We start from the raw sequence: 22,978 nt of genomic DNA on the forward strand, positions 1-22,978 counted from the left end.
ATGAGATACCATCTCACGCCAGTTAGAATGGTGATCATTAAAAAGTCAGGAAACAACAGATGCTGGCGAAGTTGTTGAGAAACAGGAATGCTTTTACACTGCTGGTGGGAGTGTGAATTAGTTCAATCATTGTGGAAGACAGTGTGGCAATTCCGCAAGGATCTAGAACCAGAAATACCATTTGACCCAGCAATCCCATTACTGGTTATATACTCAAAGGATTATAAATAATTCTACTATGAAGACACATACACATGTATGTTTATTGCAGGACTATTCACAATAGCAAAGACTTGAAACCAACCCAAATGCCCATCAATGATAGACTGGACAAAGAAAATGTGGCACATATATACCACGGAATACTATGCAGCCATAAAAAAGGATGAGTTCATGTCCTTTGCAGGGGCATGGATGAAGCTGGAAACCATCATTCTCAGCAAACTAACACAGGAACGGAAAATCAAACACCACATGTTCTCACTCATAAGTGGGAGTTGAACAATGGGAACACAGGGACACAGGGAGAGGAACATCACACACCAGGGCCTGTTGGTGGGTGGGGGCAAGGGGAGAGATAGCATTAGGAGAAATACCTAATGTAGATGACAGGTTGATGGTTGTAGCGAACCACCATGGCGCGTGTATACCTATGTAATAAAACTGTACGTTCTGCACCTGTAACCTAGAACTTAAACTATTAAAAAAAATCAATTAGTTAAAAAAAGATTTTCAGTTAAGCTGTGGTTGAATAAAAGAACCAACCACTTCCCCATGTAATATTGATAAGCATGGAATGCATGAATCATAGAGTCTCAGGGTAAGAAGATTTGCTCCAAAGCTACCTTGACTAAATTAATGGGATTCAGCTGGAAACAAAGATAAACCTTGAGGGAGAAGTACCAGTTCTAATAAAATGCTCACAGTTAAAACAAAAATAAACAAAAACTGATATATTCATGTCTTATGTTTTTAAAGTTCAACCAAACATAAAATTGGGGGCATAATTCCTGTGGGGTTAATAAAATAAGTACATTTCTTCAGCCAGTTGATGAAAAATATGTAATTTCATTTACAGCCCCTGTTGGTTTTAAAAACAAAGTGTTTTTCAAGTATACACAATGATACTTATATGCCTTCAGGTATAAATATTAAATGATGTAAAAGAACACAATTTTGCTTTATTGATTTCAGCTGTCAAAATGATAAAATACAACTTTATTTCCTTCTATTACAGAAAGCTGGTCAGGCTGTTTAGAGAGTGATAGAGGCACTAGTATCAAAAGAAGAGAGAAAGCACATAGAGAAGATAAAAATGCATCCAATGTCCAACCAAAATGGTAAACTACTTAGGGAAACTTCACCCAGAATAAGAGTGTGATTGAAAATCAAACAGAAAAGTATAGCACCTAGTCATAATCTTAAATCAAAAGAGTTATTCTTATCATCTGATGTTTCCAAGTTATATACAGAATTTTATCCACATGAAAATATGGATTGAAATTTCATGTCTTGTTTCTTCAGGATTAAAATCCTTTTTAGAAAGTAAAACATGAAATTTTCAAAGAAAAGGGAAAATAAAGAGCATGTTATTAAAAAAATAAGACATTATTGGAATACAAAAGTTAATGTGGTTTCCACACTTGAAGTTTCTTAGAATTGAAAACATAGAAAGGAGGGGTTAGATATTGCATAACCTCAAGTTGTTAAAGCAGGATGAGGAGTAAGGCTCTTAGGAAGGAAGAGACAGCTTCATGGCAGAAGCAAGGAGTCCAGGGAAGGTGGTAAGAGCTGCCTCAGAGCATCAGCGAGCTAGTGAAACATTAAAATGTATAAATAGCAATTAATAAGATCTAGAGAAGCATTGGAAGCCCCTGGCTAAAGTATGGTCAGGTACACAGAACTACAACAGAGGCAAGAATGTGACAATGTTTAGAAATCAAATGTCAGAATATGGTAAATTAGTCAGCAGTAAGTGAAGAAGTCAAAGGTATGGTACATAGTAATAAAATTCAGGACAAGCACCAAGTTTAGGTTTCAAGTACTTCTAGACAGGTAGTAAATGAGTTGTGACAGTAGTTTATAAACTAAAGAGAGTATATGGAATTAAATTTAAAAACTGAAAATTTGGGGACAGGCTAACATTTAGGTGGCACTGTGACAGCAATTTATATAGATAAATTCATATAATCCTCAAAATGACTGCACAAAATTAGTGGTAGCCCTATATTATAGATGAGCAAACTGAGGCTATGTCATAGAACTTTTCTAAAGACAAAGAGCTAGTAAGTTATAGAATGGAAATTCTGGGATTTATTCACCTTCCAAGCTTCTGTCATATTACCAGGCACTGAAATTGAACAACTGAAGGCCTTTAAAAATTTTGGAAAATGCATAAGGACTTTGAGCTAACATTTGCTTTAGTGTGGTAGCATTTACATCATCCTTGACTAGCCAGTGAAAAACCTGTAATAAGTGATCTGAGAACAGTGAGAGTTCGCCAAAATCATGTAAGCAACATTGTGACTTGGCGATCAGTGCGTTTCCTACTTGTTCTTTGGAAGTAACTTCCACAATCCATCTTTTTGGAGAATGAGACTCATTTGTAATGAATATATGCCCAACCCCAGGTTTTTAGAACATTAAAGAAGTGAAGTGACTTTAAAAGTCCTAAGTATTCTTCAGATGAGAAAATTGAGATTAAGACAGGTTAATATACTTAAAATTTTAAAAATAACATCTGTCCAGGGCCAGAGGGGGAAAAATACCAAACGAACATGTTGAGAGTGTCTTTGTTCACTTGTTCCCACTTAGATATTTATGGGGAAAGGTCTTTAGAAGACTGAAGAATATCAACACATCTATGGTGCTATGTATATTTATTCGTTAAATTTTTGTCTGAATCACAAAAATCTTGTATTTCTTTTAAGCTTTCAAACAAAATAATTTTATTTAAAAATAGTTTCTTATTTAAGAAAATTACTAAATTATGAAGAATATAAGGAATTGTTTTTCATGATGTATCAGCCTTGTGCTTAATTTGCCATTAGGAGGAAACAATAATCTCTAAGAAAGCTAATTTAGTATTGTAGCTTTTTAAAATGGATTGGATTATATTCCCCCAGTGACATGTTAAAGTCTCAACCTCCAATAACTCAGAATGTGATGTTATTTATAAATAGAGTTATTAGAGATGTAATTAGTTAAGGTGAGATTGAGACTGAATCCATTATGACTGGTGTTCTTCTAAAAAGATGATGTGAAGACACACGGGGAGAATACATGTAACGGGAGGCAGACACTGGAGTGATGCAGCTACAAGTCAAGAAACATCAAAGCTTGACCACCACCAAGGAAGCGAGGAGGGAGCATGGAGGGATTCTCCCCTGCAGGTTTCTGAGGAAGCATGACCCTGCTGATACTTTGCTTTAGTACAGCTAGACTCCAGAATTGTGAGACAATAAATCTCTGCTGTTTTGAGACAATCCGTTTCTGGTATTTTATTATGGCAGACCTAGAAGACTAATATGTTACATTGTTCATCAAAATATATTCACTATTCCAGAATTGGTGTCACAATTAAAAGACTTAGAGTAAATATAATCAAATGTCATGTCTTCAACATCCACCATCCTCTTTAAATATTTTATTTTATAGTTCTGTATTTTCTAATCATTACCTCTGCTCTCTCTCTCAATTGTTCAAATTATATTTAAGTCTTTCCACTCCATTTTGACTTTGTTACATAAAAATGCACCCTGCACACACACACTCACACACACACACACAGACATATGCATAGAGTATTTCAGTTAAAAATCACTATGATCAGGGCATTCATAGCTTATGTTATTAAATATTATAGTTAAGTAGAGTTCCTCAATTCAACGTGAAGATACAAATCAATTTCCAAGAATGAGTATAGATGCACAACACTAAACATATATTTTAGAATCAACATGACTTATCAACTCTTGGCAGATGCAGAAATCAGAGGTTCTTTCTGTGCCTCAGGGTTGTAATAAGGAATGTCATTATAAACTTATCAGAGTTTCGCATTATAATAGAGCTGTTGTTAGAGACAGTTTTATAGCTGATAAAAATTTCTGATAAGCCTACTTGTAGCGTGTCTAAAAATTGGTTTGCATTATTTTCCTTTATTTGTCCTTAGAGGGTGGCTTAAGATGCTTCTCTCTGCTTCACAAAATTGATTATCAAAATAAAAATAATCCAATGCATCAGAAAATTACATTGACTCAACCTTCAAAACATATCCAGAATCTGACCATTTCTGAAGCTTTCATGCTGACAGACTAGACTGAGCCACGGCCATTTCTAGCCTGGATTAGGGCATTAGCCTCTTAACTATTCTCCCTTTGTGTATTCCTGCCCAAACCTCACACACACCGATCTGTTCTCCATAGTATAGCCAGAGTGGTCACTCAGATAATTTCACTTCTCTGCTTAAACCCCTGGAATAAGTCTTTATTTCCACTCAGAATACAAAACAAGGTCTTAAAATTGCCTAAAATTATCAGAATCTCCTCTCCCCCATTATATATGTGACTTCATCCTCCACAAGTCTCTACCTTGCTTGCCTGCTCATCCACACTGTTGCCCCTGATGATCCTAGAAAATGTTAATACATGCCTACATTAACACAGTACTGGCTTTTTGCTCTGTGGGCTTTTCTTCTCCCCTACAGCTACACAGCTAGCTCTCATCCTCTTCAAGTTGTCTTCATCAAAGAGATCAATCCTGATGGTAGAATGTAACAGTGTTGTCACTCACTCTTCAACCCAGAACTTGTGACACCCCACACTTGTTCTACTTCTACTTTTTCTTTTATCACATTCTCTTTCTCTCTCTCTTTCTCTGTGTGTGTGTGTGTGTGTGTGGTGTGTGTGTGTGTGTTTTATGCTTAGTGTTTATTATCTGTCTCTCTCCACTAGAAGTTAAGCTCCAGAGGGCATAAAATTTCTGTCTTGTTTTCTTGTTTTCTTGTTTAGCAATGTATCACTAACTATGGAGTCCAGGACATGGTGTATTCACAATAAAATATGCTGCTAGTGAAACACGGTTATTATGGAAGAAATATTTTATGATAATCACTATTACACTTAGGCGATAACACTGTTGAGGGGTTTAAGTAATATCTTAATTACTGACATTAAATACCATTTCAAAATATTGCTGATTGATGCCTATTAAAGTGACAACTTGTTGTACTGCACCACATGCTTCAAGTATAAATAGATTTGGGAGGCAACAGAAATATCTTTTCATTAATTTTCTATGTACAAGTGACTGACATTAGTAAACAGAATTTTAAAAGTCTGTGGAGAAGCAAGTTCTTCTCCTCATTAGCAGAATTAGGTATGTTGGTCCTACCCATGGGCCAAAGAATGTGTCTCAGGTCTTTATTCCTGTTTTGATCCCTGCTCCCTTGCTTTAATCAATTCTGCCCTGGCCTTTCTCAATACCTGGAGTGAGAGATGCTCTTCACTAGAAGACCCAGCTAAGATCTGCCCTAGCAGGAAAGTCACTGAAGGCCTGAAGGACAAAAATGATAAGCAGAACTTCACTTCCTTCCTTGAACAATATATTGGAAGGAAAACTCCATGATATCTGGATTTCACACACTCAAATTCCAATGCCAACTCACTGGAACCTGAGCCAAGATAGTCTTTGCCTTTATATCATCTGGAAAGTTGTATAGAGACCAAATCTTCAACCCCAGATCATTCTCATGTATGAAGCAGGTATTAAATAAATGCCAGTTACTATTATAATTATCCTTGAAACCAGGAATTTTTGTCCTCATTTCAATGATTTCTAAAGATGCCCACTGAGTATCTGTGTTGTTTCTTGGTCCAACCATTTCCTCCTTATAAATGTCCTCCACAAGCCTTATTATCACTGGACCAGGTCACAGACAGGGTTATTGGCTTAGGTCCTCTGCTTAGAACATGAAAATGCCCATTCTCATTCATATTCTCAGTGTAGAACTGATATTAAGTCCTGAAATTCTGCTGTACTGAATCTTTGCTCAAGAACAGATAGCTCTTTCCTACACGAATCCTGCTTTCTGGACATCTGGAATCAAGCACTATACTGGCCGGTTACTTTGAAATAAGCCATGATCTCTTACCTTTACATCTCTCACTAGCTGCCTGGAGTCTTGTGGTATCAAATCATTGACCTGTTCAAAGTCACTCTTAGCCATCATTAAGTTGATAATTTATTGGGATTACTGTATATTGAGCCACCCAACTTCTTCCTTAGGAACCAGTCATATTATATTTATTTATTTTTTTAAGTCTCAGGGTGTTTTCCATTCCTAGACTTCGACATTTTTATAGCTTATGTTGCTCTGTTCATAGAAGCTTTCATAGCTAAGCCTTCTTAACCTATATTAACTTGATAAATCTTTGTGACAATTTTTAAGATAGATGACATACAGCCTTTCTGGGATCTCCATTCTTACAGCAAAGCTTTGGATAAAGTATTATGTCTATTAACATATAACTCCTCCTGAAAAAGCCCAAATACTGCTGAGGGAAGCTAACAGAAACAACAAATGACCAAAGTCAAGGTGACATTGAGTTATGCACAATATTCTATAGGAGCAAGGATAAAGGGAAAAATTAAATCTTCAAGGTTTTTTTCACAGAAGTCTTCCAATAGGCAGTGGCATTTGAATTGGGCCTTAGGACAGGAATTCTGATAGACTGGGCAATAAAGGGCATTCATGAGAAGGGACTATGAGCACTAAAGTGCAGAGTTGTGCAACTGTATGACAGGACTGAGGAATGGTGAATCATAAAACAGGTTAGAAATGAGTGGTAGAGAATGACTTTAGATGATGCAATCAAGGTTGAATATACTAGTTGGAATGCTTAGGATTTTAAACCTTTTCTCATAAAAAAGAATAACTCTTGTAAATTTTAAAATAGAGGAAAGAAAATAATATGTTTATGTGTATATTATTTTTAAACCTCTGAAAATAATATGGAAGGCGGAATAGAAAGACTAGAGACTAGAAATTGTCCATTCAGAGAGAACTGCATTAGTTCAAGAGAGATCATAAGAGCCAAAACTGGAGTTGTAATAAACAGACATAAAAAGCTGAATGAGAGAATTCCTAAATATAATTCATAGTATTTTTGATAAAGTTTACCCTGAAGTTTAGAAATCCAGATGGTTGTAAATTTCATATGAGAGATGAATCAGGGAAAAGGAAATATGGGTAGGCAGAGAGATGAAGATTTTTGGTATTGGGAAGATTACAATTTTATATCAAGTTTAAAGTATTGACAGACTTACAGGTGAAACACAATAAATAGTACAAAATAAGAAAGTATATATCTCTGCAGATATTTGAAGCTATGAGTGAAAGTGCAAAGACAAATTGTGGAATAAGGGAATAAGAATTGACTAAAGGATTAAAGATGAGTGGAAAGAGAGGAGGAAGAGAGAAAGAGAGTGATGGGAAACATCTAAGAGCAAATGTTGGAGGATTCTAACATTTAAGTGGTCAGCATGTGAAGAGGAGTCTGTGCATAAAACTGGGGTGATAGAATAGGGAAGGAAATTACAAAATAGTGGCACCATGGACCGAGCTACATACAAAATGTTCTGGGCTGAGTTGAAAATGAAAATCAGAACCATTTGTTCAAAAAAGTAGAGAAAATGTACTGTTACAGGTAATTAGATATAAAGTTTTTCCTTTGTTTTATGGTCTTTATCTAATCATTTTATGGTATTTTATTTGCTGTTTAATGTCATTCTATGTAAGAAAAATTTTCAAATATTGGCATAAATACTACCATTTATCTTTATGTTGCGTAATGCCAGCTTTAATGACAAATATAATTTAACAATTAAACATCAGAATTACATAATTCATATTTCATGGTTCATACGTGCATGTTATTCTTACCACAACAGTGGAAACACTGAAGCCAGTGGCTTGTATAATGCCCTTACGTTGTACTAGAGTCTCACTGAGCTATTTCATACTGTGGCTCCACCAAGAGTGAAGTCCTTCTGAGGTCACACACCCCTGAAGCCAACACTGGACAGATCTGAGGGCTTCACGAAGGGCAGATATTGGGTGTCTACCACTGTCTATGTCTTTATCTTAGGGCACCATCAGAGTGGTAGAGAAGACAGGGACATTGTGACTTGAGATAGAACAATAGGATTAAGTAGGTCTGAAATCTGAACCTTTCTGAGTCCATTTATGGCTGATACTAAAAACTTGGCCAGAAAAGTAAAATAAACCAAACTGAGAATTGTCAAAATTTACCTATATCATTGTATCAGATGCTGGCAAGTTTTCCTGTAAAGAAGAACATAGTAAGTATTCTGGGCTTGCTATGTGTGACACAACCTCTGTCACAACTATTCAACTTTGTTGTCATTGTACGAAATTAGTCATAGATAATATGTAAACCAGTGGTCTCCAACCCCTGGGCCATGGATTGGTACCTGTCTGTGGCCTGTTAGGAACTGGGCCGCATAGCAGGAGGTGAGCCTCCTATCAGATCAACAACCACATTAGATTCTCATTGGAGGTGAACCCCGTTGTGAACTGCACATGTGAGGGATCTACGTTGCATGCTTCTGATGAGAACCTAACTAATGCCTGGTGATCTGAAGTAGAGCAGTTTCATCCCAAAACCAACCCCTAGCCCCCCGTGGAAAAACTGTCTTCCACGAAACTGGTCCCTGGTGCCAGAAATTTTGGGGACTGCTGATGTACATGAATTGGTATAGTTATAGCTGTGTTCCAGTAAAATTGTCTTTCCAAAAACAAGGAATGGGTCAGATTTGGCCTGCAGGCTATAGTTTGCCAATCCTTGGTCTTTTTTTTTTGCTTGCTATTTTTCCAAGGTCATGTACCACTGAGATGGGTATTCAGCAATGAAAATGAAAGTATTTCAAAACCAAAGAACTGTAGAATGCACAAAAAAGTTTGTATTATTAAACTATCACAATCACTCTACTGTATTCTCTATAGAATGTCAATAACACTATTCCATGCAGTGACTAGTGGGAATGAAATGCAAATAATGAATGATCTGGAATACTACAAACTAGCATAACACAAAAGCACGGGGCTTTCACTTGTTAGGAAGGTGCTAGCAGATGTACAGGAAAGAAAATGCCAGGATTTTACTTCTGATCTTATTGCTTCTGTGTGTTGGGTTTCAGCAGATACAGTTGGCCCTGTAGGAACACCAGCAGCATTCATTGCTGGGTTAGTTCCAAATGAGGTTAATTGTATATATTTTAAGTAAGTTAGAACAAAAGTGACATTATATATTGTTACAAAAGGTTCTGTCTTCCATGCAAATACTTCCTTGGCCACAGGAAAAGGGTTCTGAGTGACTTTTAATGTAGTAAAGTAACTTGGAGAGGTATGGTTGGAAGTGTCTACATTTTACTTGTAGGTTGGACATCTTCTTTGGTGTTTAATAGTTTTAATCAGAAGGAAAACTTTTTCCTTATTTGCTGGTTTATAAAATGTAAATATAGGCATGAGGAGTTTGAAAACCCTGGGATGTAAACATTATTCAAAAAAACCCTAGGATATAAACATATGATTCAAAATACGTAGAAAAGAAAAAAGATGTTATTGTGTTAAAGAGTTAATAAAGCTCATATTTGAACACTTCAGGGCCCAAATAAGCAAGCAGGCAAACAAACAAACAATCATAGTGGTGACTGGTGCCTGTCACAAAGTAGACCATCAATGAACACTTGAATATTGAATAAAATGATGTGATTAGGCCAGGCACAGTAGCTCACGCCTGTTATCCCAACACTTTGGGAGGCCAAGGTGGGCTTATCACCTGAGGTTAGGAGTTCAAGACCAGCTTGACCAACATGGAGAAACCCCATCTCTACTAAAAACACAAAATTAGCCAGGCGTGGTGACAGATGCCTGTTATCCCAGCTACTCAGGAGGCTGAGGCAGGAGAATCGCTTGAACCTGGGAGGCAGAGGTTGCAGTGAGTCGAGATTGCACCATCGCACTCCAGCCTGGGCAACAAGAATGAGATTCTGCCTCAAAAAAAAAAAAATGTGATTAATTCCACTCAATTTTTCTTCTAATTTCACTAAAACGTAAAGAATACTGTAGAAATGTGATTAATGATTTTAACATAAACATAATAATTTCATTAAAAATATGTAGATGGCATGTTTGGACATAAAATATATCTCTGTGTTCCATGCAAGATATATATTATACTTTTTTCAATTGATTTCCTGTCAACTATTATAATGCTATGACTTACAATAATTTTCTACATTAATATATTTCTCAAAATTCTTGTAAATAGTTTATTTTAATCTAACATGAATAAAATGATCAAATATGCTTTTTGAAATATTCTTAATATCTCAATAAAACACATATTTGCAAAAACATATTTTGTTCTGATAAAAAGTATGTAGTAATGTGTAAAGCATGTAGAAAATAAAAGTAAATATTAAAAACAATATTAAGGTTCTGGAAGAATTAGGTTGCATATGTGTGGTGTGCATGTATACATGTATTTAGAATAGGTTGTATACATGGTTTTACATTTTTTCCTACAGGAAGAGAGAAGCAATTTTCCATGTCAGTATTTAATAAAGCCATCATATTATGATAATAGTTGTTTTCCAATTTTTAAAATTTTAATATAATTTCTAATATATCAGTAATAATTTTCTAAAATTGAAATTATATTTTAATGCTTTTAAAATTTTTATTAACAAATAATCCTCCAGAAAGATGGTGCCAACTTACTCTCCCACCAATAGAGTGCCTCCACTGTGACTTTCCTAATTCAGACCATTACAACTGGAAAAAAAAAGACTAACAAATAGGTGGTTAAAATTTGTGTCACATTTTGAATTTGATACTCTGAGTTGCTCTTAATAATTTTTGAATATATTTTACTGCATATAGTTTTTATTTGCAAATTGTTTTACTGTTCTAGTGGTCATCATTTTGCCATCAATTTAAAAGAACACTTAATAATCATATGTCTGTCTTGTAAGGTAAAACATGGCTGCATATATTTTCTTTAACAATGCTTAAGATCATTTTTTGGCTTAGAAAGGTATTACTTTTAGTTAATGTACTATAAAATGTACTCACTATCAACATTTAATTTATAATTTTCTAATTTTGCTTTCACAGTTAAAAATTTTCAATTTTGAGATTAAATAAATACTATTATTTGACCCAGCAATATCGTTACTGGATATATACTCAAAATAAAATAGTTTTACTAAAAAGACACATACATTTGCATGTTCATTACTGCACTATTCATAACAGCAAAGACACGGAACCAACCCAGGTGCCAGTCAATGATGGACTGTATAAAAGGTGGTGCGTATACATCATTGAATACTACACAGCCATAAAAAGAACAAAATCATGTCCTTGGCAGCAATAGGGATACAGATTGAGGCCATTATCCTAAGTGAATTAACACAGGAATAGGAAACCAAATACTAGATGTTCTCATGTGTAAGTAGGAGCTAAACAGTGAGTACCTATGGACATAAACATAGGACCAGCAGACACTTAGGACTAGTAGAAGTTGGGGAGGGAGCAGGTAGGGGTTGAAATACCTACCTATTGGATACTATGCTCACTACTTGGATGACGGGATCTGTACCTTAAACCTCAGCATCACACAATACACCATGTAACGAACCTGCACACATACCCACTGTATCTAAAATAAATATTGAAACTTTTATTCAGATCATTTAATGTTTCGTTTTGCAATTCTATGTGGTTATTCCTAATACAATTTATTTTGGCCTGAAACGTAGAGAACGAGTTTTCAAAATAAAACAATGCATCAACAGAATTCAGTAAATAATCTTTCTCTATGGACTCACAATCACCCCTTGGATGTAGTTTTATATATAGCATGTATATCTAGACTTTCTATTCTATTTCCTTTTATCAGCATTGTCTGGAGCAATATAACATTTTAACTACAGTTTTTATGTGTTACAAAAACATACACATTCTCTTATTGCCCTTTCTATTCAACACTTTCTTGGTTATACTTTTGCACTTTCAAATAATATAAGTTCTAAGTATTATCTTATTTGGCCTTGTTTGGAATTTCTTTATACTTTTCAAATATTGTATGTAACATTAACAGCCTACATTTCTGAGTGCTCAAATTAAGATATCACATGTCCATTTATATACTTTTATGGTTAGTAAATTTTACCTTTTAAATTGTTCTGTATGGTTTTAATAAGCAGTAGTTTGAATTTTTTGTTGCTTAATGCTATGATTTGGATATTTGTGTCTACTCTAAAATTCATGTTGAAGCTCAATCACCAGTGCTGCAGTATTAAAAAGTAGGGTCGTTAGGAGGTGTTTAGACCATGAAGTATTCTCTCTTCTGGATGTAATTAGTGTCTGATAACAGTGCTTGATGGGGTGAGTTCAGCCCTTTTGGCATTTCTTCCACATGAGGACACCTCATTCTGGTGAAGAATGAGGAAACAGACACTCATTGAACTTGCTGGCACCTTGATCTAGAACTTACCAGTCTCCAAAACTGAGAAATAAATACCCATTCTGTGATATTTTGTAATAGCAGTACAAATAGACTAAGACACTTAATGCATTTTTTCCATATTTTCTAAATTATGTGTAAGAAATACGTGTACCTGTATACATAAGGCATTTTGAACTGTTAATGAGTTTAACGAAACTATCTCTTCTGTTTCAGCATTAAGACACTGAATATTGTTGTGAGCTATTTCTATATTGGTATGATTAGGAAATATTAATAGATGCCAAAAAGATTTGAAGATGTAAATCTTTTCAGAAAGAAAAAACAAGAGATAAAATGAACACATTTAATAAACTATCGAGTGTTAAAGTCTTTTTGTTTAATGATGCAGTAAATTACGTTATTAAACATCTTACCTTGACTTATCCTTTTTATTCTTGGAGGAAATGCCCCTTTGTCATTTACTAGAATTTTATCTGCAGTGTACATTTTTAAATTTAGAATTTAACAACTAAAAATGGAATAAACATAACTCAAACACTCTATTTTTCCTATCCATTGCTATTTGAGAATATTCGGTTCATGAAGCTCTGATTGCTCTTTCTTATATCCTTCCCAAATAACTAGTAGAAAAAATAGAGTTATATTGCTGTAGGAAAAGAATGACAAATTGCTAGAATATGTTCCCTTTTTCTCTTACATTTTATTTCCTTTGTATGTTAAATTAAATCACACAAAGTCATCCAGTTTCAAAGACGTCAGAGAAAAGGACTTTGATTCAATTTAATAGAGCTGTCACCGTACTACAGGGCTAGCAATCATGCACTTCAAAAAGTACACAAAACTCAAAGAATCATGTTGATAGAGGTGGCTCCACGATGCCTCACTTTGTTAATCGCAAGACGTTGCTCAGAGTGTCATTTTTTTTTCTAGTGGTCCAATACAAAGTGGGAAATTCACCAGCAGCAAGGGACTCTAAAATTATAGGCTTGCTACCTTAGCTACTTTTCTATTATGGAAATACCACATATGGTGGAAATGATAGCACTCAGTGGTCTACTTTGGAAGCAGACATCTCCCTTCATCAGTTACACATTTGTTCTATATTTTGGCAGTGTCACGGAAACCATTATGTGTAAGAAACAGGTATATATAATGGTTCAATCTTTCAAGATTTTTGCATTGTAGAACATTAGACTATGGCCTACTATATCATTTCTCTACATGAAGAGATTAGACCAGAGTTTTTATAAAGATCATTTCCAGTAATATGTTTTAGTGACTTTATACAACCACTATTAAGCAGCTATTTTAATGCCACTTAGTGTTAGATGTTAGATGTACAAGAGTGAACAACACAGAAATCATATTTATGTAATGCTTAGTTGTTTAACCTGGTGCTGGCTACCATTTTAGGTATCTGCACGTTCCTGGAACCCAATCTTTCATGGATACCAAACAATGACTACTATGGCAACATCTGCATCTAAATTGTGTAAAACAATTTTAAAAGAAGAAAATACTATAGTAACCAAGACAGTTTGGAATTGGGTAAAAGAAAGACATATGGATTAATTGAAAAAACAAAGACTCCAGAAGTTGACCCGCATGTATACCATTGATTGATTTTTGACAAGGTGTAAAAGTAATTTCATGGATAAGGAATAAGCTTTTAAACACAAGGCTCTGGAACAATTGCATCACCAAGTTTTTCTATTTTCCTTTCCTTCATTGCCAGATAATTTTAAGATGGAGTCTGGAAAGATGATTAATTAGACTAGATGGTATTTGTCAGTTGAGAAGTTAGAAATAAGTTAATTTGCTCAACAAATAAGATGGTTATCATATTTATGCTAAGAAAGATCAGAAAAAAATTCAAATAATCACTGTGATGAAAATTTTAGGAAGCCAATTCAAAATTAACTAGGATTGCCTAGAAGAATTAAGAGCCTAGGTGAGGAATTCCATAAGAATTTTAGTGGAACAAGCCATTATTATGAATTTTGACAAAATACAAGCTGGAAATTGACAAATGTAGGACTCTAATACATCAACATTTGTTCTTCCCGATCTTCTTTCCACCCTTGTTTATTCTACCCTCTAAACACTAGAGATCAATTCAAAGGACTGACTTTAGCCTCCAGCTACTGAACAGCTTTGGTTAATAAGAAGCACCTGCAGAAGACTAGAAGACAACAGGAAAGGGGTTGTCTAGTATTTTCTAGTCTCCTCCCTGTCTGTTCTTATTGGATTACCTGTGTCCTACTTCCAAAGGCCACACCTTCTGTAACCTAGAAGCTTTCCATTTTAGGTTCTGGTCCTTCTCTTACCTCTGTCTCTTTAGGCCCAATGCTGGTTTTGCTGTTATTGGTCTCTTGAGAACTGTAAGATCCTTAGTTTTCCTTAAACTCTACCCATATTTTAATAAGTAATTACCATATTAAACTCTCCCCAAATACCCAGTTAGATTGTTTATTCGCTGATGTGACTCTGATCAACACAGTGGATGAACATATTGGAAAATGTCAACAAATGCCTTGCAAAAGATTTATTATAATGACTAAATGACTAGAAAGGCAAGAAAAACTGGAAGGAGATTAGGAGATGTAGGTGAGGTCAAAATAAAGAATAGTTGCAATGGGAATGAAGAATGGGAAAAGTGAAAAGCAGCAAGATTATGTTTAAAAAGACCAAATTTAATGTTTTATTTACTAATAATGAAGAATTTGTGCCCTGATTATTTCCAAGAGGTGGCTATGGGATGAATTGTTTGAGAGACGTTTTAACTCTGCTACATTTACCAAGAACCTTATATGTGAGAAATGATGTATTAGGCATTGTATGTGAGTTATAACAGATAAACCACAAGCTATCAGCCTGTAAAAGTACAAGGAGAATACCACATTTAAATTTGTAATTAATTTTATCATGGTTTTAAGAAATTTTGTAGACAAAATTATATCATATTGAATATATGATATACCAAATAGAATGACCTGTTCTTTCATGTTACTGAATTTTCAGCCATAAATTACACACCTAAAACCTTTTAAACGTTGGGGTAATATATGAAGCAAAAACACACAACCATACATACACAGACACAAACCACTATAAGTTTATTGTCAAAGGAAAATTAAGTTCACTGCCACAAAGTAACACTTGAAAATTCCACAAGATAGAACTTCTTAAAATAATGAAAAATCTTCTCTTTCTGGTAAACACAATTCTTTAACCTTTTTCCTTTTTTACATCCTTACCAATTTGATAGCAATTACAAGGGGAGATTAGTGATTTAAATTACACTTCAAAGTAAGAACTGTTATATGAGAAAACTGGCTTGTCATTAATATATCAAGGCTCTGAATTCAAATTCACAGATATTACCTCCTTCAATTTTTGCATAGTGCTTTTGTTAAATAAAATACATGAAATTAACTTATATTCTGAATTATATAAAATGAAACAAAAAACTTTAAATTTAAAAATGATATACCATGCCATAGAGGATAGGAAATCTCAAGAAAGTTCCAGTGATTTCCTCTTTCCCATATTAAAAAAAATGCTACCACTGAAGATACCGTTAGAAAGAGTATGTTATATTGTGTTCAACCTGACAAAGAAGCTATTTCAAGAAATGAGAATAATAAAAGTTATTTCTAAACTTTGAGAGATCTGTCATAATGAATTGAACTAGTTCAGTTTCTGATTGCTTGCCAGCAGTATAGCTGTCTCCAACCTACTACTGTATTGATCTGGTAGCCTTTGTGGCAGTGCATAAAGAACAACCATCTGTGTCAGGTACAACAGCAGGTGCCTTCTCCATTGAACTGGCTGCTGCCCTGATTACAGTGAGGCTGTTTAGAGCACCCGGTGACCATGACAGGCTCTTTCTTCTCTGTAGAAAAGAAACTCATTTCTAAAAGTTTACTGAACAGAAACTGAGAAACTCACCAGAAATCATCAGCCGTTGAGGTGCCAGAATGGATTCCAGTGAAGACAAAGTAAGAGATCTAGTGAAGGGAAGATGCCGGCTTGCAGTGGGAAATTCCTGATATTGCACACTAGGCTGAAGTTCCCATTTGGACCATTCTGAAGAAGTCTTGACCTCTTTTTTAAGAGAGGTCATATAATCTGTAAAATATGGCCAATCTGGCCTAATTACAGACATGGAGGAAGACGTCTGTATTGAAAGTGCTGGAGTTGCTGAAACTGTATAAAATGCAACATTGGTGGTGACTTCTGAAAAATCAGGCACTGAGCCTGTCAATGGTGGCAGATTATTTTTGAAGTCATTTGCATGTGTAATTTCTGAATATGTCTTTAAAGTAACATCCGGATAAATTTGTAAGTTTAACTCAAAATCCAGAGAACTATCACTTGGGTGAAGTTTGAACAGTGTATGAGATCCTTTACTTTTTTCCATGTCCAATAAGCTCTCTTGATTTAGTACCTCAGTGGGTCCCATAGTTATGCCATATTGTCTTATTTTCAATAGTTTTAAAATGTTTTCTGATACTGACAGTTCATCAGTAGTCATTTTTGAAGTCAAATCAGAATTCATCAAGTCTGAAGAGATAGTTTGTGAAGGGACAATGGATAAACAAGTCTTATCCAAACATAAATTAACATCCAAATTACTTGATAGGGTAATGGATTCTTCCAAGGATGAGGATAAAAATGTTCTTTTTGCACTCTTTTTAGAAGGAAGTAAAGATGGCACTTCTGTGAATGCCACTGATGGTGTTATTTCAGTAGCAGAAGAAAATGAATGCCCAGAAGTGATAGTTTGAGCTCCCATTAGTGCATACCAGCTGGCTAATATCGCTGAGTTCATCCAGAATGTCTCATAAAAGTGGGACTGTTTGCTATGCAAAACTTGATCTGAGAATTCACGAGAGGATTTTATTTCAGTCATAGAACATGTTGCACATGTTTGGCTTAATTCTGTTAAAGAATCAGCAGCCTGTGATTTGATGTTTGTGAGTTTCTGGTTGCTTGAAGCTTCAGTAATAGCCTGATATTCACTGGGATTGAAGGATTTTGTACCGAACCGGTGCAGAGCTGATGAGTTTAAGATGGTTACCTGTTTAGATATAATTATCTTAGCAGGAAAAATGGGAGACACCGAGGGGCTGAGCAATCTCCAGTGCTCTCTTCTTGAAATTAAAGAATCAGCTGAATATTCTTCAATATCCTCTTGAGCCCCCCTAGAGACAACTGGAGTTGCACTTATGGAGGCAGCTGTAAGCAGGAATCCACGGGAGAGTAATGACTGCCTGTTTAGCTCAATATCAGCCCCTGGAATGCTTCTAATTACTGAAGTCGTTGGGGTAGCAGATGAAGCAACAGTCTGATAGTTCTCAAATAATAAAGATTGTGTAGGAAAAATAAAATCTGACATTAAGGAAGACATGATAAATGGGGTCCTTGCTCTCCTATCAGGAAAAAAGAAACCTAGTGTGGCTGCTGAAGTTCGAATAGGCATATGTGATACCGATGTTTTGTCCTGGACAATTTGTGCTGGGTCATGAATACCAAAATTCAGGAATCGAGAAGAGGAAACATCTGCGGAAGAAAGAAGACTGTGTTTTGCTGAAAGCTCTCTAGTGACAATCAGTTCTTCGAGTAAGTAGCTTTCCAAGGGTGTGCTAATTCTTAACGTTGCCAAACCAGTGGTTGGGAGAATGTCATGCTTGACAATGCCTGTCTGTTTTGGACCTACAAAACGGAAAAAAGCCAAAAAGGTTAGAAAAATGAATCAGAAACGAACGACTTTGGCACTGGGATAAATCTTAGGCAAATTGCACTGCCACCTTACATCCATTATATGTAGACAAATATGGTTCTGTAAATCATATTTCTAATAAAAGTACATGAGGAGTTTAATGATTTCACAAACTGCATAAATGCAAAGATTCCTATTATTTACACTCCATGGGAGGGCTAAAGTTAGAACAAATGGCATTACATAGAATTGACATATTCCCAACTAAATGACTCCTTTGAATAAGAACACATGAAAAATTACAACTCTTTGTCATTGACACAACAAATGAATGTTTGACCCATCGGGTTAGAAATGTTAGAAATACTGTTTTACTTCCTCAATAGGCAAAACGTTCTGTTTATATTAGATAACACTATATTTCAATTTAATTTTTTAAAAGAACAGAAATTACATAGATGAAAAATAGACAAGGTACATTTCTACTTAGAATACCCAATAGCCTTCAAAATTATTTTTTCTTCAAGAATTCCTTGCTAAGGGCTACAATTCTTACTCTGATTATCCGAAGTGGCATTGGCTACATGAAGAGTAAATTTGCAATTTAATATACAATGTACTGTTTATAATATGACATCACTTGATTTAGAAAGTTAAAGAATTGGACATGTAACAAACAGCCTGAAGTTGTTAAAATAATTCACAATAGGAAAATAAGCACATATCTTTTATCTGAGTGTTAGTCAAATAATTTGATAGGGATATAAATTTACCTTAATGACTCAGAGAATATGAAGTAAAGACACATTGATGCAAGTAGCACAAGGCCCTTTTAAAACAAAATGTGCTGGGATTGAGGTCCAGTTGTCTATTCAAATTTACACAGTGGAATTAAAACTGTTAATTTACATTTTTTTACTGATCCAGAAATAGTATTAGCAAACAACATTGCTTAAAACAAAACTTAAAACAGGAGTCATAACCAATAATGCTTAATTTTACACCCCTAAAAATCATGTATCTCAGAAAAAAAAGATTTTAATAATGCAGAAAATATGCTTTTACCACACAACTTTTTCAAACTCAAACTTCTTAATATCTTACCCACTTCTACTTACCTTGATCAACTGGGTAAGTGTCCATTATGGCTGGTATTCTAGTAGCCTTTATAGATGGAAAGCTGCTGACCAAAGTCTCAGAAGGGGGAACTGTATATGTCTGTGTGGAAATGGGATCTGTTCTTTGAAAGATGGGAGTTAAACAGGTAATTCTCCTTATTTCATCACCACAAAGAAGCCCAATGGAGCAGGTCTGCAAATGACAATTACAGTAATTAAATTAAGCTCAGTTTCTTTGTTCCTAAGAGAAATTGTAAAGTTTGTTTTGAGATCCATTTGCATTTTCATAGACATATTGGATAGCTCAAATAAAATATTTTACTTGAAAATTAAATCTCCATAGTAAATTTTACCCATATTTCAAAATGGACTCAATCCTTTCCATTTGAGATATGCACAGTTGCATGCCCAAATTTATTCTTAATTCCTTTAATTTTAAGTCAAAATACTATTTTTACTTTTGAGAATATAGTTTTCCAGTGAAGAATTTGTACTGTATGGTAATTAATGTGGATATAAAAAAGAAGTCACATTACAAATTATAAAACTTTTCTGCTCTAAAAGTCAAATTTAGTTGGAAGCTAATGTAAAATGCAGTATCTGCAACAGAAAATTTGAAAACATATTCTTGTGATTTGCAAATTATTTTAGTTTGTATTGGCTTGCAGTAGGAATGATCTTTATATGTTTTAGTTTGACATGAAAAGGCTATTTCTACCATATCCTATAAAATAGCTTTCACATGAAGAAACTGTGAATGAAAATTGCGATAATGTATAAATAAGTATAAATGGACCAGAGAGATACGTTTATAAATGTAGAGTAAAAACAAGTTATACTATAAGAATCATTTTTATTTGTAAGAAAATAATATTTCAAAATGATTTTAAAATACTAATACATGTCTATTTCCTAATAATAAAGACATACCTAATAGGCATCCCTGCTTTAGTGTTCTGATTTTGTTAAAGATTACATCTAATTTGCAGAACACTTAAGTCTTCTTTCAGATGTGGGTGGTGGTTGTTTCACAGTTCCATATTCTGTAGTCACTTTCAACTCACACCAAAAAGTTGTATAAATGTCAGATGATTCCTGATGTTAGACAACTGCTTTTCGCAACAAAGAAAAGCCCAGGACCAGGTGGCTTTACTGCTGAAATTGATCATACTTTTAGGAAAGAACTAACACCAAGTCTTTGCTATTGTGAATAGTGCCGCAATAAACATACGTGTGCATGTGTCTTTATAGCAGCATGATTTATAATCCTTTGGGTATATACCCAGTAATGGGATGGCTGGGTCAAATGGTATTTCTAGTTTGCAACCCAAATGTCCAACAATGATAGACTGGATTAACAAAATGTGGTACATAGACACCATGGAATACAATGCAGCCATAAAAAAGGATGAGTTCATGTCCTTTGTAGGGACATGGATGAAGCTGGAAACCATCATTCTCAGCAAACTATTGCAAAGACAAAAAACCAAACACTGCATGTTCTCACTCATAGGTGGGAATTGAACAATGAGAACACATGGACACAGGAAGGGGAATATCACACACCGGGGACTGTTGTGGGGTGGGGGGAGGGGGAGGGATAGCATTAGGAGATATACCTAATGCTAAATGACGAGTTAATAGGTGCAGCACACCAACATGGCACATGTATACATATGTAACAAACCTGCATGTTGTGCACATGTACCCTAAAACTTAAAGTATAATAATAATAAAATTAAAAAATATATATAAAAAAAAGAAAAGAACTAACACCAATTCTTCTCAAGCTATTACAAAACATTGAAGAGGAGGAAATTCTTCCTTACTCATTCTATGAGGCCAGCATTACCCTGACACCAAAACTAGACAAGAACATAAAAAAAATCCACAGGCAACTATCATTGATGAACCTAGATGCAAAAGTTCCCCCCAAAACACTAGCAAACTGAATACAACAACATATCAAAAAATAATACACTATGATCAAGTGGGATTTATCCCAGGCATGCAAGGATGTTTCAACATATGTAAATCAATAAATGTGATATATCAATCAACAATATCAAGGACAAAATTTATATAAGTATCTCAATAGATGCAGAAATGAATTGGTTAAAATTGAACATCACTTCATGATAAAAAGTCTCAACAAATTTGGCATTAAAAAATACTTTAACATAATGAAGGTCATAAATGACAAACCCACACCTGAAATCATATTAAATGGGCAAAAGCTGAAACCCTTTCCTCTAAGAACTGTAATAAGACATGATGCCCACTTTCACCATTGTTATTCACCATTGTCCTGGAAGTGCCAACAAGAGCAATTAGGAATGAGAGAGAAATAAAGAGCATTAAAATTAGAAAAAAGGAAGTCAAATTGACCCTCTTTGCAGAAGACATAATCTTATATATAGAAAAACCTAAAGACTCCACCACAAAATCTCTTAGAGCCGATGAACAAATTCAGTGAAATTGTAGAATAAAAAAATCAACATACAAAATCTAGCATTGTTTCCATACACCAATAATGAACTATTTGAAAAAGAAATTAAAAATGCAATCCCAGTCACAATAGCCACACAAAAGAAATACATAGGAATAAATTTAACCAAGGAGGTGAAAAATCTGCAAGGAAAACTACAAAACACTGATGCAAGACATTGAAGAGGACACAAATGAAGGGAAAGACATCCCATGGTTATGGAGCAGAAGAATTAATCTTATTTAAATTACTATATTAAACCATTCTGCATTGCTATAAAGAAATATCTGAGACTGGGTATTTCATAAAGAAAGTAGGTTTAATTGGCTCTCAGTTCTGCAGGCTTTAGAGGAAGCATGGTGCTGGCATCTGCTTGGCTTCTAAGAATGCCTCAGATAGTTTACAGTCATAACAGAAGACGAAGAGGGAGGAGGCACATCACATGACAAAAGCAGGAGCAACAAAGAGAGAGAGAGCCAGGGAGGGGATGGGTAGGGGACACACACTTTAAAATAACCAGATCTCACAGGAACTCACCAACTACTGTGACACCAGCAGAAAGTGATGAGGGATCCACCTCCATGACCCAAATTCCTCCCCCCAGGCCACACCTCCAGCACTGGGGATTGCAATTTAACATGAGATTTGGGCAGGGTCAAATATTCAAACTTTATGAATGACCATGCTATTCAAAGCAATCTACAGATTCAAATAAATCTCTATCAAAAGACCAATGATATTTTTCAGAGAGATAGGAAAAACAATTCTGAATTTATATGGAATCACAAAAGATTCTGAATAGCCAAAGCAATCCTAAGTAAAAAGAACAAAGCTGGAAGCATCATACTCTCTGACTTTAAATTATACTATGAAGCTATAGTAACTTAAAGCAGCATGGCATTGGTATGAAAACAGACACATAGCCCAATGGAACAGAATAGAGAAGAAAGAGATAGATTCACATATTTACAGCTAGCTGATTTTTGACAGAGATACCAAACGTTAGAGAAAGAATGCTATCTTCAATAAATAGCGCAGGGAAAACTGGATATTCATATGAAGAAAAATAAAACTAGACTCGTATCTCTCA

The 22,978-nt window shown here is 34.9% G+C and overlaps 1 protein-coding gene across 1 annotated transcript in view; it reads right to left on the reverse strand.

Annotated features, from left to right (window-relative positions):
• LOC100974207 (eyes shut homolog) overlaps positions 1-22,978 on the reverse strand; it is a 1,877,183-nt gene that overhangs the window by 846,340 nt on the left and 1,007,865 nt on the right. Inside the window, exons 24-25 of the mRNA XM_063605324.1 lie at positions 19,401-19,593; positions 16,509-18,275 (exon numbers count right to left, since the gene is read on the reverse strand). Coding sequence (XP_063461394.1) covers positions 16,509-18,275; positions 19,401-19,593 — 1,960 coding nt within the window. The remainder of the gene's footprint in view (positions 1-16,508; positions 18,276-19,400; positions 19,594-22,978) is intronic.

Source organism: Pan paniscus, chromosome 5 (genome assembly GCF_029289425.2).
Source record: "Pan paniscus chromosome 5, NHGRI_mPanPan1-v2.0_pri, whole genome shotgun sequence".
NCBI classification, from domain to species: Eukaryota; Metazoa; Chordata; class Mammalia; order Primates; family Hominidae; genus Pan; species Pan paniscus.